General features: G+C 36.7%; 1 protein-coding gene across 1 annotated transcript in view; it reads left to right on the forward strand.

Annotated features, from left to right (window-relative positions):
- LOC134854893 (uncharacterized) overlaps positions 1–849 on the forward strand; it is a gene marked incomplete in the record, with an annotated part of 161968 nt that extends 161119 nt beyond the window's left edge. Inside the window, 1 exon segment of the mRNA XM_063871253.1 lies at positions 276–849. Coding sequence (XP_063727323.1) covers positions 276–393 — 118 coding nt within the window.
- Between the last annotated feature and the right edge of the window lie 11680 nt (positions 850–12529).

Here is a 12529-nt window from a genome sequence, read left to right on the forward strand (position 1 = left end):
ATTGATTTTCTGAGCTCTCCCAAATCACTATAAAGACCCTAACTTGACAACTATTTCTAAGATCAGTCAGCCAAAAATGGATATCTCAAATGGTACAAAGCGAGGACCCTTTGGGTCGACAGGGGGTCAAACCCCTGAGGGGGGAGCGTCCGCCCATCCCCCCTAAAGACGCTACTGAAAGTAGGCATGATGACTATAATTAATATTCTTTTACTTTCACTACTTTGAATATCACGAGTTGGTGCTTGGAATAGAGTTTTTTATTTTAATTTCAGTGCGGCGGAAAATGAGCCCCCGAAAGAGGTAGACTTCGGTATCAACCGAACTTACGACCTCAGGACGGAATATCTGGCTGCCAGAATCCAGGTTCTCAATGCCCAGCCAGCACCTTAACTTGACCCCAGAATCAACATCAATCAACGCTCCATCCCCCCAACACTCTTCCATTCGACTACACCAGGATTGAATTGGACAAAGTCAATCAAAAAGTATGAACAATTAATTTAGCATTTGATTACAAATGAAATATAAAAATATCATGATTGAATTTTATTATACCTAACTATCAAGTTTTGAACGTTCCTAAATTGAACTTGAATAGAAATACATGGTTCAAACTATTGAAGAAATTTATTTATCAACGTTCACAACTTGATCCAAAAATCAATAAATAATCGCTGGTGGAAAATTCTTGTTATCAGGGCAGCTTCCAGAATAAAAAAAACACTGAAATCTGATTTGCATGCGATTTTCTTGCCTTTTGAAGCCTATGTAAGATGAATCTGTAAAATATTGTACATAATAGAAAATGAAAAAGATCTGATTTAGAAAATAGATTATTGATGCTTTCGTTTTTGAACGGCAAAAAAGTTTTTGAAACATTTTTTCTCGGGTGGTTTTTCCAAACATATTTCGACATTTTACCCAGAAAAGTCTTTAAGGTTAGACAGTATTAAGAAGTTTGTAAGTGACAAAAGCTGTATCAACTAATCAGAATCAAGATAAGAAACACTAAATATTGGACAAACGTAAAACCGTAAAAATAGGCAGATTATCAGCAGGCAAAAAAAATCCCTCCTTATGCCGCGGTCAAAGTTCAGTCCGTGACATTAGAGCACCTGGTCACGTTTTACCCAGCAATCTGTGTTCGCTTCCAGCCCGTGCAAGTCGGGGTAGGGGCTGCTTTCTTGAATTAATTGTTTGGCTAGTCGGTGCAAAATAAATCAACTTGTAACTTACACTAAGTGTGAAGAAAATATTTTTACAAAGAAAAAGAAAAAATGATGCCCCAATGAAGATACAAACCACTTGAGTTCACTCTCAAAAAATCCAACCTGTATACAGTGCTGATCTAAATTTACCGGACGAAACAAATAAAATTTGAAATTTCAAACGCGTTTTTCTCAAATTGGGTTGAAATTAGACAAAAATGAAGAGAACAAAAATTGCTTAGATTTTCACCATAAATAATATGGTGCAATTTTTTCTATAAATTTCTCAGCCAAAATTTTACCCCAAAAATAAGTCATTTTGGCTTTTTTCCATTAATCAACAATTACGCTGAAACTGCTTTGTTAATTGATGATAAATATATGTCACAAGAAGCTTCTTACACAGCCCAACAAAATTCCAGAAAAATTGAATCTCCAAAAATTTTGGGTTTTATATAGTAAAAATCACATTTCTTAACTATCACGCAAAAATAATTTCTCTTATTCAGGTTTTTGGAGATTTAACTCGTCTAACTTTGTTGGGCTGTGTAAGAGGCTTCTTGTGATATATATTTATCATCAATTAACAAAGTAGTCTCAGCGTAATTTTTGATTAATTGAAAAAATCCAAAATGACTCATTTTTAAGGTAAAATTTTGGTTGAGAAATTTGGAGAAAAAATTGCACAATATTAATTCTGGTGAAATTTTAGGCTTTGTTCTCTTCTAACCTCTTCTAACCCTCTTCTTTTTTAAGTTTTGTTCTCTTCATTTTTTGTCTAATCCTAACCCAATTTGAGAAAAATGCGTTTGAAAGTTCAAGTTTGTATATTTTGTCCGGTTAATTTAAATCAGCACTGTATTCTCAGTAAAATCCAGCACTGTGCACTTTATTGGCAATAAATGTTTTATACTGACATCGTTAGCCTAAATTGATCCAGCGCGAAGAATTATCTCGCAATCAAAATCATTCGAATTTGACGCGAGACAAGCTAAGTTGCAATGTTCATTGTCTATACGACTCAAACTACCATACTTAATATTTGATACCGATATTCATTGTATATTCATTATTTTCATCTATAATTTTTTTTCCACAAAAAACTTAAGAAAACAAGGTTTTTGCATGCATAAGATCAAAAATTTGTTTGCATCAGAAGCTCAACCATTTAGCTAAAGTTTTTTCCTGGGCCTTATGATTAAGTGAGTTCTAGTCTCAATGGATTAATCTCACGGTTAGGCCTCACACTTTTTGACTATGAGAAAATGTTAGGAGAAAACTATTTCGCCAAGCCATAATAATAGAAATGTATGTTGTTTCAGAGTTTTTTTTGGAAAGCTAGTAGTAGTTTTGGATTTACGATCCCCTCTCCCTAAACCTACCACTGTAGATGTCGCATATTTTATATTTATTCGATATACGTTTAATGGAATTGCAATCTAATGAATTTGAAACAAAAATTCAGCTTAAAAATTAATTTCAATGGATTCCACATTGTTTTAGATCCATTTTTGGCAAATATTTTGGTTTCAAGTTCTAACGAATTTTAATAACATTAAAATTGATTTACATCACATTTAATCGATTTTTTGTAGGTATATTTTATACAGATTATATTCAGGTTAAAATCAAATAACACAAAAAAATAACGCATGCCTTTCAATCGATTTGTTGTGTTAACGTTTGGCCTGAAAAAAAATGTTATAAATTGAGTCTTTCAATGATATGCTCATTCGACTAACCTAAAACACTGATAACGATAATAACTTTTGACGAAATTTTGCAGGATATTACTTTTCATCATCGCTTGAGCCCGAGTTGCAAGCTTCAAAAAGGATTCCTTAAGCTCAAAAATCTGCGGTAAAATTTCTCCTAGAGTGACTCTTGCCCTCTGTAGCTCTGATGGAGAATTTTTTTGAGTGCGAAATGTTGCTCAAGCTTCGAAACGAGATCATTTTCTTGAACTTTTGATAAATTTCACTGCTTTCAATAAATCAATTTAAATGAATTACGTATGCAACAAAATCTAGCATAAATATCCGTTTAAAGCTATTTTAAATCAATTTAGGTAATTACAGGAGCTACCATAGAACTTCTTTCAGTAGATTATCTGAATAAACATCGATGCCAGCACTAGTAAGCAAAACCCTGGTTCTTCTATTGTTCTTATATAGTATTTCACTAGGTTGCTGTGAACCGGTATGCAGACGTAATTTTATTGAAGCTACAAAAGGAGGCGAAACTTTATAAAAATTTGAGAATTTTAGGAAAAATTGAGAGTCGACGCCTTAAAATGGAATTAATTTAATGCTTTAAATTACACTTTATTTTTCACCACAGAAAAAAATCACACTGTGAATATTCATTTTGCAGGGAAAATTCAATTGCCAAGCAGAAAAAGCGCTCTGCAAAAACGTGGTAAAACAAAATCTAAAAACGCCAAAATTTTTTTAAAATCTTACAAGAATAGCATGACGCCAAAAATGAAAAAAAAAGAGCGGGAAGAAATGAATGCGCTTTAAGTTAGCGAAAAAAATTTCATGCTATTTGAAAGCAGCAAATAGACTGCACGCTCCACACAGAAGTTCAACAGAGAAATAAATAAAAAAATAAATATAATAAATACAAATAAAAAAAAATAAATAGAGCAAATTTTGTGAGAAAAACCTGGTCACATTTCATAACAGAAATACTGACACGCTTTTGTGCCATTGAAACAGACTTCAAGAAAAACAGTTCCAATTTTTCCGACACAAAACTTTCGTGCAGAAGAATCATGATAAATCCAAATATCAGGAAAAAACTGTGATTATTATGAAACTGGAAATTTTAAGCCGCAAGATTTTTTGCATTAAAGTATTAAACAAGAAGTCGAACGTCAATTGATGCATTTCAAAGCAATAACAGTACCAGGAAAAAAACTACAAAAAACTTGCATGAAAACTTTTTGAACTAAGATCAGTACACTACGAAAAAACTGCAAAAAACTTGCATGAAAGCTTTTTGAACTAAGATAAGAACATTATTACAAATATACTAGAATTGATTCTATTGAATTTCATGCTGAAATATGAACCTATGCTAAAACAAGGCTGTTCGTATCAGGGCATTGCTGTAACCAAAGACGGATCTAGGATTTTATCAAGAGGGGGAGGGATTTTCAAAAAGTTGTTAAAAATTTTGATTTTTTTTAGATCGACCAAAGTTCTCCCAAAGCTATAAAAAGACTCTGTTTTGGCCAAATGTTTTCCGCCAACTTTTGAGCGCTTTCTGGAATTTTTTGTCGAAAAAATGCGTTTTTTGGCGAGCGCGTCATAACAAAATTAGTAAATTTTGACGCCAAAAGCGCCTTTAGAAAAACTTAGGGTCCGTCAACCAAAAATTGATACCTCAAAATAGTACAAAGAGGACCCTTTGGTTCTGCAGCGGGTCCAAACTCTGTGGTGGGCGTCCGTATTCTCCCTAAATCCGCTACTGGCTGCAATGTTCCGACTGCCCCCAAACTGGTAATTAGGTAAACTATCCATTTTGGACTATTTCTTTCTCAAACAATCAGTTTTTACCTCTGGGTTGAATACGAAACTAATTAGACATTTTTGTTTGCCTCAATTCAGAATGGAACGATTATGAGTGCGGGGTAAATCACCGCGCATAAAAAATTTACCTGCAGGAAAATTTAACTTCCACAGACGCTTTCTCCGAACACGTCCGGTTGGTAATCTTAATTGCAGGATCGATCGACATACGCCGGAAAATTTCAAGTAAAATTGGTCTGAATTGAAAATAAAACGACCTTCGATTATTAACAGACCTTACTTTCTTCGAAAATTGGGACAACAAACGCACGCTCGAAAATCCGGTTCTTGAAAGCTTTAACAATAAAGTTAATTTCGGATGTGAATAGCTGGGATCTACTTAATAATCACCCAACCCCTTTTTACGAAAGGGGGATATTGTTAAGTAAATTAATACAACGCATTTTCGACCAATCAGATTGCAGCAAATTTAGAAACCCCAATACAAAGCTCTAGCGCTAATTTACTGAGAATCTAACAATAGGGGTGGCAATTCTTAAGTAGGTACCAAAGGGAAGGCAATTGTTAATTAGATCCCTTTCGCCTTCTTAACAGCTTGAATAAAATAAAATAAGCTATAAATTGGAGTGTTACAGGGAATTATTAAAATCAATTAGCTTGCCTCAAATCTGTTTTGAAAGATTTTGATTTTTGGGTATAGGCATTCACCAATTTTACATGATATGCGCTCAAGTTTTAATTTAATTACCTTTCGCGCTTTTAAATTTTTAAAAGCTTGCCTGAATTGCACAAAGCATAACAAACAAACTATTTTCAAAAACTCAAAAGAAAACCGAAAACTACTGCAGATAAAGATTTTTTTTACTTGACTCAGGTAGTTGACCTGGGCTGTGTTGATTGAAAAAAACAACACTAATTCAACCGTAAATCCAAAAGTTACCCGCACTGACAAAAATGGATTTCGATCTATTTTAGTATGAAAAAGTATGCAGATTTAATTGAAATCGATTTAATTGGAAAAAAGTAAGTTAATCGAAAATAAAAACCCAGATCGATTTGGATCGATTTTAAATCGATTTAATTTCAACGCTAAAAAATTGATTCCAGTCGATTTTAAATTGATTTGAATGGATCATAAATCTGACCTAAATGAAATCGATCCAAATTGATTTTAAATCGATTTAAATTGATTTTTTAGACACTTAAATCGATTTAAAATTTTCAAAAAGATCAATTCAAATCTATTTAAAATCCATTTAAGTTCGTACATGGTTAATCGATTTTGACCGATTTTAAATCGATTTAAAATCAATTTAAATCGACCGGAAACCATTTCTGTCAGTGCGGGTATCCGTATCTTACATCGTTTTCCTATTTTTGACAAAAAAAGGTACGGATGATAGAAAGCATATATAGACACATACACGCCAATAATAAAGTTGATAGCACACTGTATTTGCCACATATAAACGAAACTTTCGTAGAGCTCCTTAAAAAAACCTTAATAAGTCACCAAAACTAAGAATTTCAGTTGTAATAATTGTGTAATAATATGACGCAAGAAATTCACAATTATCCGATTCCAATTTAGCCGATTCTCATTTTACGGTCGCCGGTGGAAGCGCTCGCAACATGTTGACGCGATTGCGGCGATCCGCCTTCATTCGACAACTACAGCATGTGTTAAGCAAACGGCAAAATGTTTGCCCTAGTATGTTTTTCGGATGTTTGCAGCATTTTTGGTTTTTCGGATGTTTGACATTTCGGATCTTTACACGGTACCCCCCTCCATATCATCGTATCAATTCCATCCCGTTTTCAAATGCAAAGTATGCGATTTATATGTCGAAAATTTTTTTTAAAACGTGGTTTAATAATTTATGTTGCTTCTAAGTTAAGTAACTAACTTCGTACTTATTTTTTAACAACTTTTTTTTTGTTATTCGTCCTCTATCGATTCAGAATCGTATGTCTCGTATTCATAGATTACATCATCCTCGTCATCGGAACTCTCTTCGCCTTCATTTTTTTCGCCATCTTTTGGTTGATTTCCAGCCGCGCTTTCAACTATCTGACCGCTACGCTCCTCCGGCCTTTGGCTACTCTCGCGACGCGGTGCCGAGCTTTCAACCACTATCGCACTTGTACCTTCTGTGTCTTTAGTGCTCTGACGACGTTTCGCGGGGTTGTTTCCGGATTCACCGTTAAGCTCCGCCGCACCACCAACCTCGTAGCTTCTCTTTCTATCTGCACCACGCTCCTTCGGCGTCGCGCCACTTGCTCTACGGGAAGCTTTGCGATCATCAATTTTTTTACTTTGATCAGCAATTTCTAAATCTTGAGGTTCGGTTTGTGTGGAACTTTCGCGACGCGTCTGAGCGAAGCTGTTCATTACTTGAACACTTTGGTCCTCCGTAACTGATTCCTCGTTGTTCTTTTTGGCGTTTTTAAGCTCGGTTTTATCGATTTTTTTATTCACATCTATTCGCTCGGCTTTTTCCTTGTCTGTTTCGTTCGTTTCATCTTTCTTTTCATTTTTACCGTCGACGTCTTCCAGGTGTTCGGAGTCGCTGTCGCCGAAATCAACGTCGTCCTCGTCGGCTTCGTTTGGAGGTTCGGCTTCTTCTTCCGTTTTCCTTGTTTGCTCCATTGGGTCGAAAACGAGGCCGGCCGAGAGAACTAATCCTGCGTGATGTTGGAACACACAAAATGCGAAGGGTCGGCGAACCTGCGCGAATTTATACAATGGGGCTACAATTATACGATATCAACTTGCAGTTCAACATTTAATCTGTTATTTCTCTGGAAAAAAAATATTTTCTCGTTTTTTATGCCATCGCAAAAGTAGTTTTAACGGAAATTAAGTTCAAAGTTAGAAAAAGTTTTAAAAAAAGCTGTTTTCATTAAAAAAAAACCTGAAAATCGATGAGGTCCGATTCGGGTTTGTGAGACGTGTAGAGTCGTGAGGTTCTCGGGGACTGGGTGGGTTCGGAGGTGTTCAAGTCGTTGGCGGCGGCCACCCCCTCCTCCCCTATGGAAAGGGAACTCTTTTGCATCATCAAGTCCACTCCGTGTCCAGTTTTACTGAAACCGAAAAGTTACCAAATATTGAAAATTACGAAGAAAAAATATAAAAAATTCTGCATTGTGTTGTATTTTATGTGCAAATTTGATGTTAAGTGTCAAATTGAGCAAATGAAAACTGCAACACCTCCAATTTTACTGCTATAAAACGACCCAACAATCTATTCTTTTCACACTTCAGAATGAAGAATCCAACAATTATGTATTCTCTGTGCGCTCGCTCAGTTGCTTACTACGATGGCTGGTACATTTTTTTAGAACTTACTTCGTGCAATTTTTATCATACTTAATGCAGCCATTTGAATATATATTTGTTGATTGCTTTTAATGTTTTCATGTTATCCAAATACTTCTTGATCGTGTCTATCTATTCATTCCGTTTTATACTTAGAATAAGTCGCTTAAATTCTTGCCTTCAGCAAAATCTCCAGAAAATGACTTTCTCTGGGTTCTAGTCCACGTCAGATGTGGCAGTGTTCCAGTTAGCGCTAAATTGTCCAGGGTCTCCTCTCGTTGCTGCTTCGGCATTTCTAATTTTCCCAACGTCTTCGGTGGTTCGATTGCACACACTTCTTCTTCACTCTCGGCCTCTTCTGTAGTCGTCAAGTCCATCTCGATTACCTGCACCTCACTTAGTTTTCTTTCCGCCGATGCGGTTGGTTTGGTTATCGCTGAACTTTGTACATTTTCTGGGCTGTCCGTGATCTCCTCTGTGTGTGCCACCAATTCTCTTTTGGTATTTCCCTGTATGTTGCCTTCTCCTCCGATTATTTGCCAGAATGGAAGTAGTCTCTGATCTGCTTCTCTTTGTTGATCTGGTTCGAGCTGCCATTTCACTCGTGGTGCCTGTTGGGTTTCACTATCAGAGCTATTTCTATTTTTTCGGCCACCTCTTATGATTTTTCTCGTTCTCTGTACTGTCTCTGTGATCTCCTCCTCTTCCGAAAGTTCGTTTGCATTTGACATTGAGCGGTTCCACTTTGGGTCCAGTAGACTCTCTTCCCGCTCGTCGTTTCGCCAGTCCTGTGGTGTATCCGACCACCAATCGTATGATCTGTTTCCTGACATCTCGTTCCTTGAGTCTGTTTTTGTTTCTTCCGATTTTCCGATACTGATTTTTCTGCGATTTTCGATTTATTTGAGCACGACTGCTTGTTGAGTTGTGTTGACAAAAAAGTGATCGGTTTATGTTGAACTGCTGTGTTTAGCTGTTTTTGCAGTCGTGGAAACTGTTTTCTCTCGTTCCAGTCGAGCTTTGTTCGTTTTTGACCGTTTTGGTTGCTATAGCAACCATTGCTTGATGACTGTTTCTTTGCATTCCTTCTAGAACATTCTAGAACGTTTTCGTTCCGGTCGAGCGACCCAGTTTCTTTCAGCCTACTGATCATGCAGTCTAATGCTTCATGAAAGGAGTTAATTGTCGCCACTACAAAGTTTTCGTCTAATTCTGATTCGGGCCAAGGATCATTGAAGAGATCACGCGATAAATAATCAACTATGCCCATGTCCCTCCCCGGAACGTGAACTATATTGAACTGATATGGCAATAACCGGTCAACCCACAGGGTCAAACGAGATTGGTAGGTCTTATTCGACTTGTTACCATCTAGCGCTGATGTAAGCGCTTTATGATCTGTTGCATTGATAAATGGTTTTCTCAAAAGGTAGTGTTTATATCTGTCTACTGCCCAAACAACTGCCAGTAACTCCAGTTCATTTGTTGAATATTTTTTTCTTGGGCATTCAGATATCGGAGGAGAATGAAATTGGAATCCACATACCTTCATCATTTTGTTGTTCCAATGTAGCCCCTAGCCCATCATGGCTCGCGTCACATTTAACTCGTGTTTCTCGGTTAGCATCGTAATAATATACTTTTGTGATATTTGCAACAGCCTCTTTTATAGCATTAAATACTACCGTGTGTTCATCCCCCCACTCAAACTTTTTTACCGGGAGTTTCATGTTTTTTAACTTTTTCTTTTGATTCTCTTCTTTAAGAAGTGGTCTCAATTTCTCAGTCAGACTTGCTGCGTTAGGTATAAATTTAGCTAAGTGATTTGTACTTTCCAGAAATGACCTTAACTGCTTAAGCGATTTCAGCGGGTTCAGATTTACAACCGCTTCGGTTTTAGTGATTTTAGGTCTGACTCTCCTGCTTCTGAGAGGTGATGACCTAACCAATTCACTTCTTGTTTGAAAAATTCGCACTTTGATAACTTCAATGCCAAATTTTCCGCATCCAATTTCTTTAGTACTGCTTCCACCAGATTTCCATGTTCATTTTCATTTCCCTTCGACACAATAAGGATGTCATCAGAAAACAGAACGTGTTTTTAGCGTGATTGATAGTTCTATCCATAGCCTTTTGAAATTCGGCTGGCATATCCGCTAAACCATAGAACCTTGTCAGAAATCTGTATGTTTCGATTGCTTTCCAACCAACGATAGTAAAATTGCATTGTTTAGCTGTATCAGCAGCCAATTTTAATTGACTGTACGCATATTTCAAATCTAACACCGTGAAATATAGCGTACTATTTTTGTTTTCGGTAACAATTTGACTCACCCCATCGATGAGTTCATCTACGTTCGGCATTTGATATTTGTTTTTGAACAATTGTCTATTGATTGGTTTCGCGTCCATCGCCAATTTTATTGAATCGTCTTTTTTCACTGTTATCACAATCGGAGCGATAAAGCAATCACTTGTACATTTATCGAGTTTTGTTATATGACCTTCTGTCAACAACTTCTCGATTTCTTTTTCAACTTTATCTTGTATGTGAATTGGATTTCTTCTCCCCTTTTCTTGAATTGGACACAGTGGATATTTAAATTTCGAACTTACAATGTGATTTTTTGAAATTCCTTGTCTTTCAAATAAAATTTTAAATTTAGTGAAAAATTTTTTTTTCCAAACTTCTGACTGCTCGCACATGAGCACGTCAAACCTGGTTTGTTCCTTTGGCGCTGGTTTTTGTGTAGTAACTATTCCCACTTGTCCTTGCAAATCTAGTCCCATGATGCATCTGGTCTTACGTTCTGATACAAGAAAGGTAGCGCCTTTCACCTCCCAGCCCGCCGACCAAAAATTCGTCTTTAAGGCTCCCAATATACTGATCCGTTGTTTGTTATAATCAACGAATTTGGTTTGCAAGTTCGGTTTTCCTGACGGAATGATTCTTACTTTGCTTGATTTTTCCTTCGCCGTCGCCCAATTGAGAAATGAAACTGGACTTCCCGTGTCCACTGTCAGTTGTATTATTTGGTTATCGATTCGTACCATGGCCTTTATTGATTTTACTCGTTTCAACGTTGGATCTCGAATCGAATCTATTTTCTGAACTCGTATTGTTTCTGCATTCGAATTGTTCCTTATTTCATTGATTCGGTCTTTCACATATTTTGAAATTCTCTCGTTTTCCGGTTGATAGGTTTGTATCGACATAACTTTAAACTCACTACATGACCCAACACTTTCTTTTATCTGATCGCATTCCTCTACCGATCCTTCCGAGTCTTCCGCAACTTCACTTAGTTGTTGAGATCTGCACATTTTTGCAAAAAGATTGGGTTTACCACAGTTCTTACAAGTTTTCCCCATCGCTGCACAATTTTTCAAGTGTCCTTGATCAAATTTCCTTCCACATCTGTTACATGGTTTTGTTTTCGTGTTGTGATTCTTGTTATTATTTTGTCTTTTATTCGATTTGTTTCTGTTTTGATTCTTTGTTGTCCCTGACAAATTTCGAACTGCCATTACAGGTTCTTGTTTTATTCTCACTCCCGAGGTGTAATTGTTACTTGATCCTCCTGTAGCCGCCGCATTTGTCTTTTGGAACGCCATTGTGTTTAACTTGCTATGTTCGAACTTTATCGCCCTTTTCAGAACCTCTTCCGGGTCTAGTGTCTCGAATGTCAGCGTGTCCTGCAATGTCATGTTTTTCATTTTTGAAATAAATAAATCACGGACTATCTCATTTTCCAATGTTCCCAGTTCTGGTCGGACTGTTTGCGCAGTTAACGCTGCGTGAAATGATTCCAGAGATTCTCCGGATTCTTGCATTCTCGTAAACAGTTTGTATCTTTCGTACGTTACACATTTCACCTTTTGAAACGAAACTTCTGCCAGTTCTGTAATTTCCCTGAACGTCATTTTCGATATTTCAGCATGTGGGTTCTTTTGTAGAAATCGTTTCTTTCCTTCTGTACCCAAACACAAAAATAATCTGGACACCAATTTCTTTTGTACTTCGTTGTAGAAAACATTGTGTCCGACTCGTGGGCCTCTTGTCCTTCTCTCTTCATTCTCCAACAATACTCTATCCCTTGCTAGCTTGTCTCTAAGGGTCCTCGCATTCCTCGCATCTTCATTCTCTCCTTCTCGGGGTGTTTCTGGTCGAGGGGGTGGTTTCTCTAGTATGTCTTTTGGTTTTTCCAAAATAATTTCTGGGTTCACATTTTCTTTAACCTTTAACCATGAGAAATTGTTCGAACCAGATTTTGAATTGCCACGGAGGATCTAAATTCGCTGACGCCCAAAATACAGGGATTCCCATATCCGTTCTGTTGTCTTGAGCTGCGAATCCTGCTGGCTGCGCCATGTGATATGCGTTGCGATATCATTTGAAAACAAGGTATAGTTCAATACTGTATTCTGTATATTGAATTTAGTTTTCTTTTTCTTTGCTTTGT

The sequence above is a fragment of the Symsagittifera roscoffensis genome, chromosome 9 (genome assembly GCF_963678635.1).
Source record: "Symsagittifera roscoffensis chromosome 9, txSymRosc1.1, whole genome shotgun sequence".
NCBI classification, from domain to species: Eukaryota; Metazoa; Xenacoelomorpha; order Acoela; family Convolutidae; genus Symsagittifera; species Symsagittifera roscoffensis.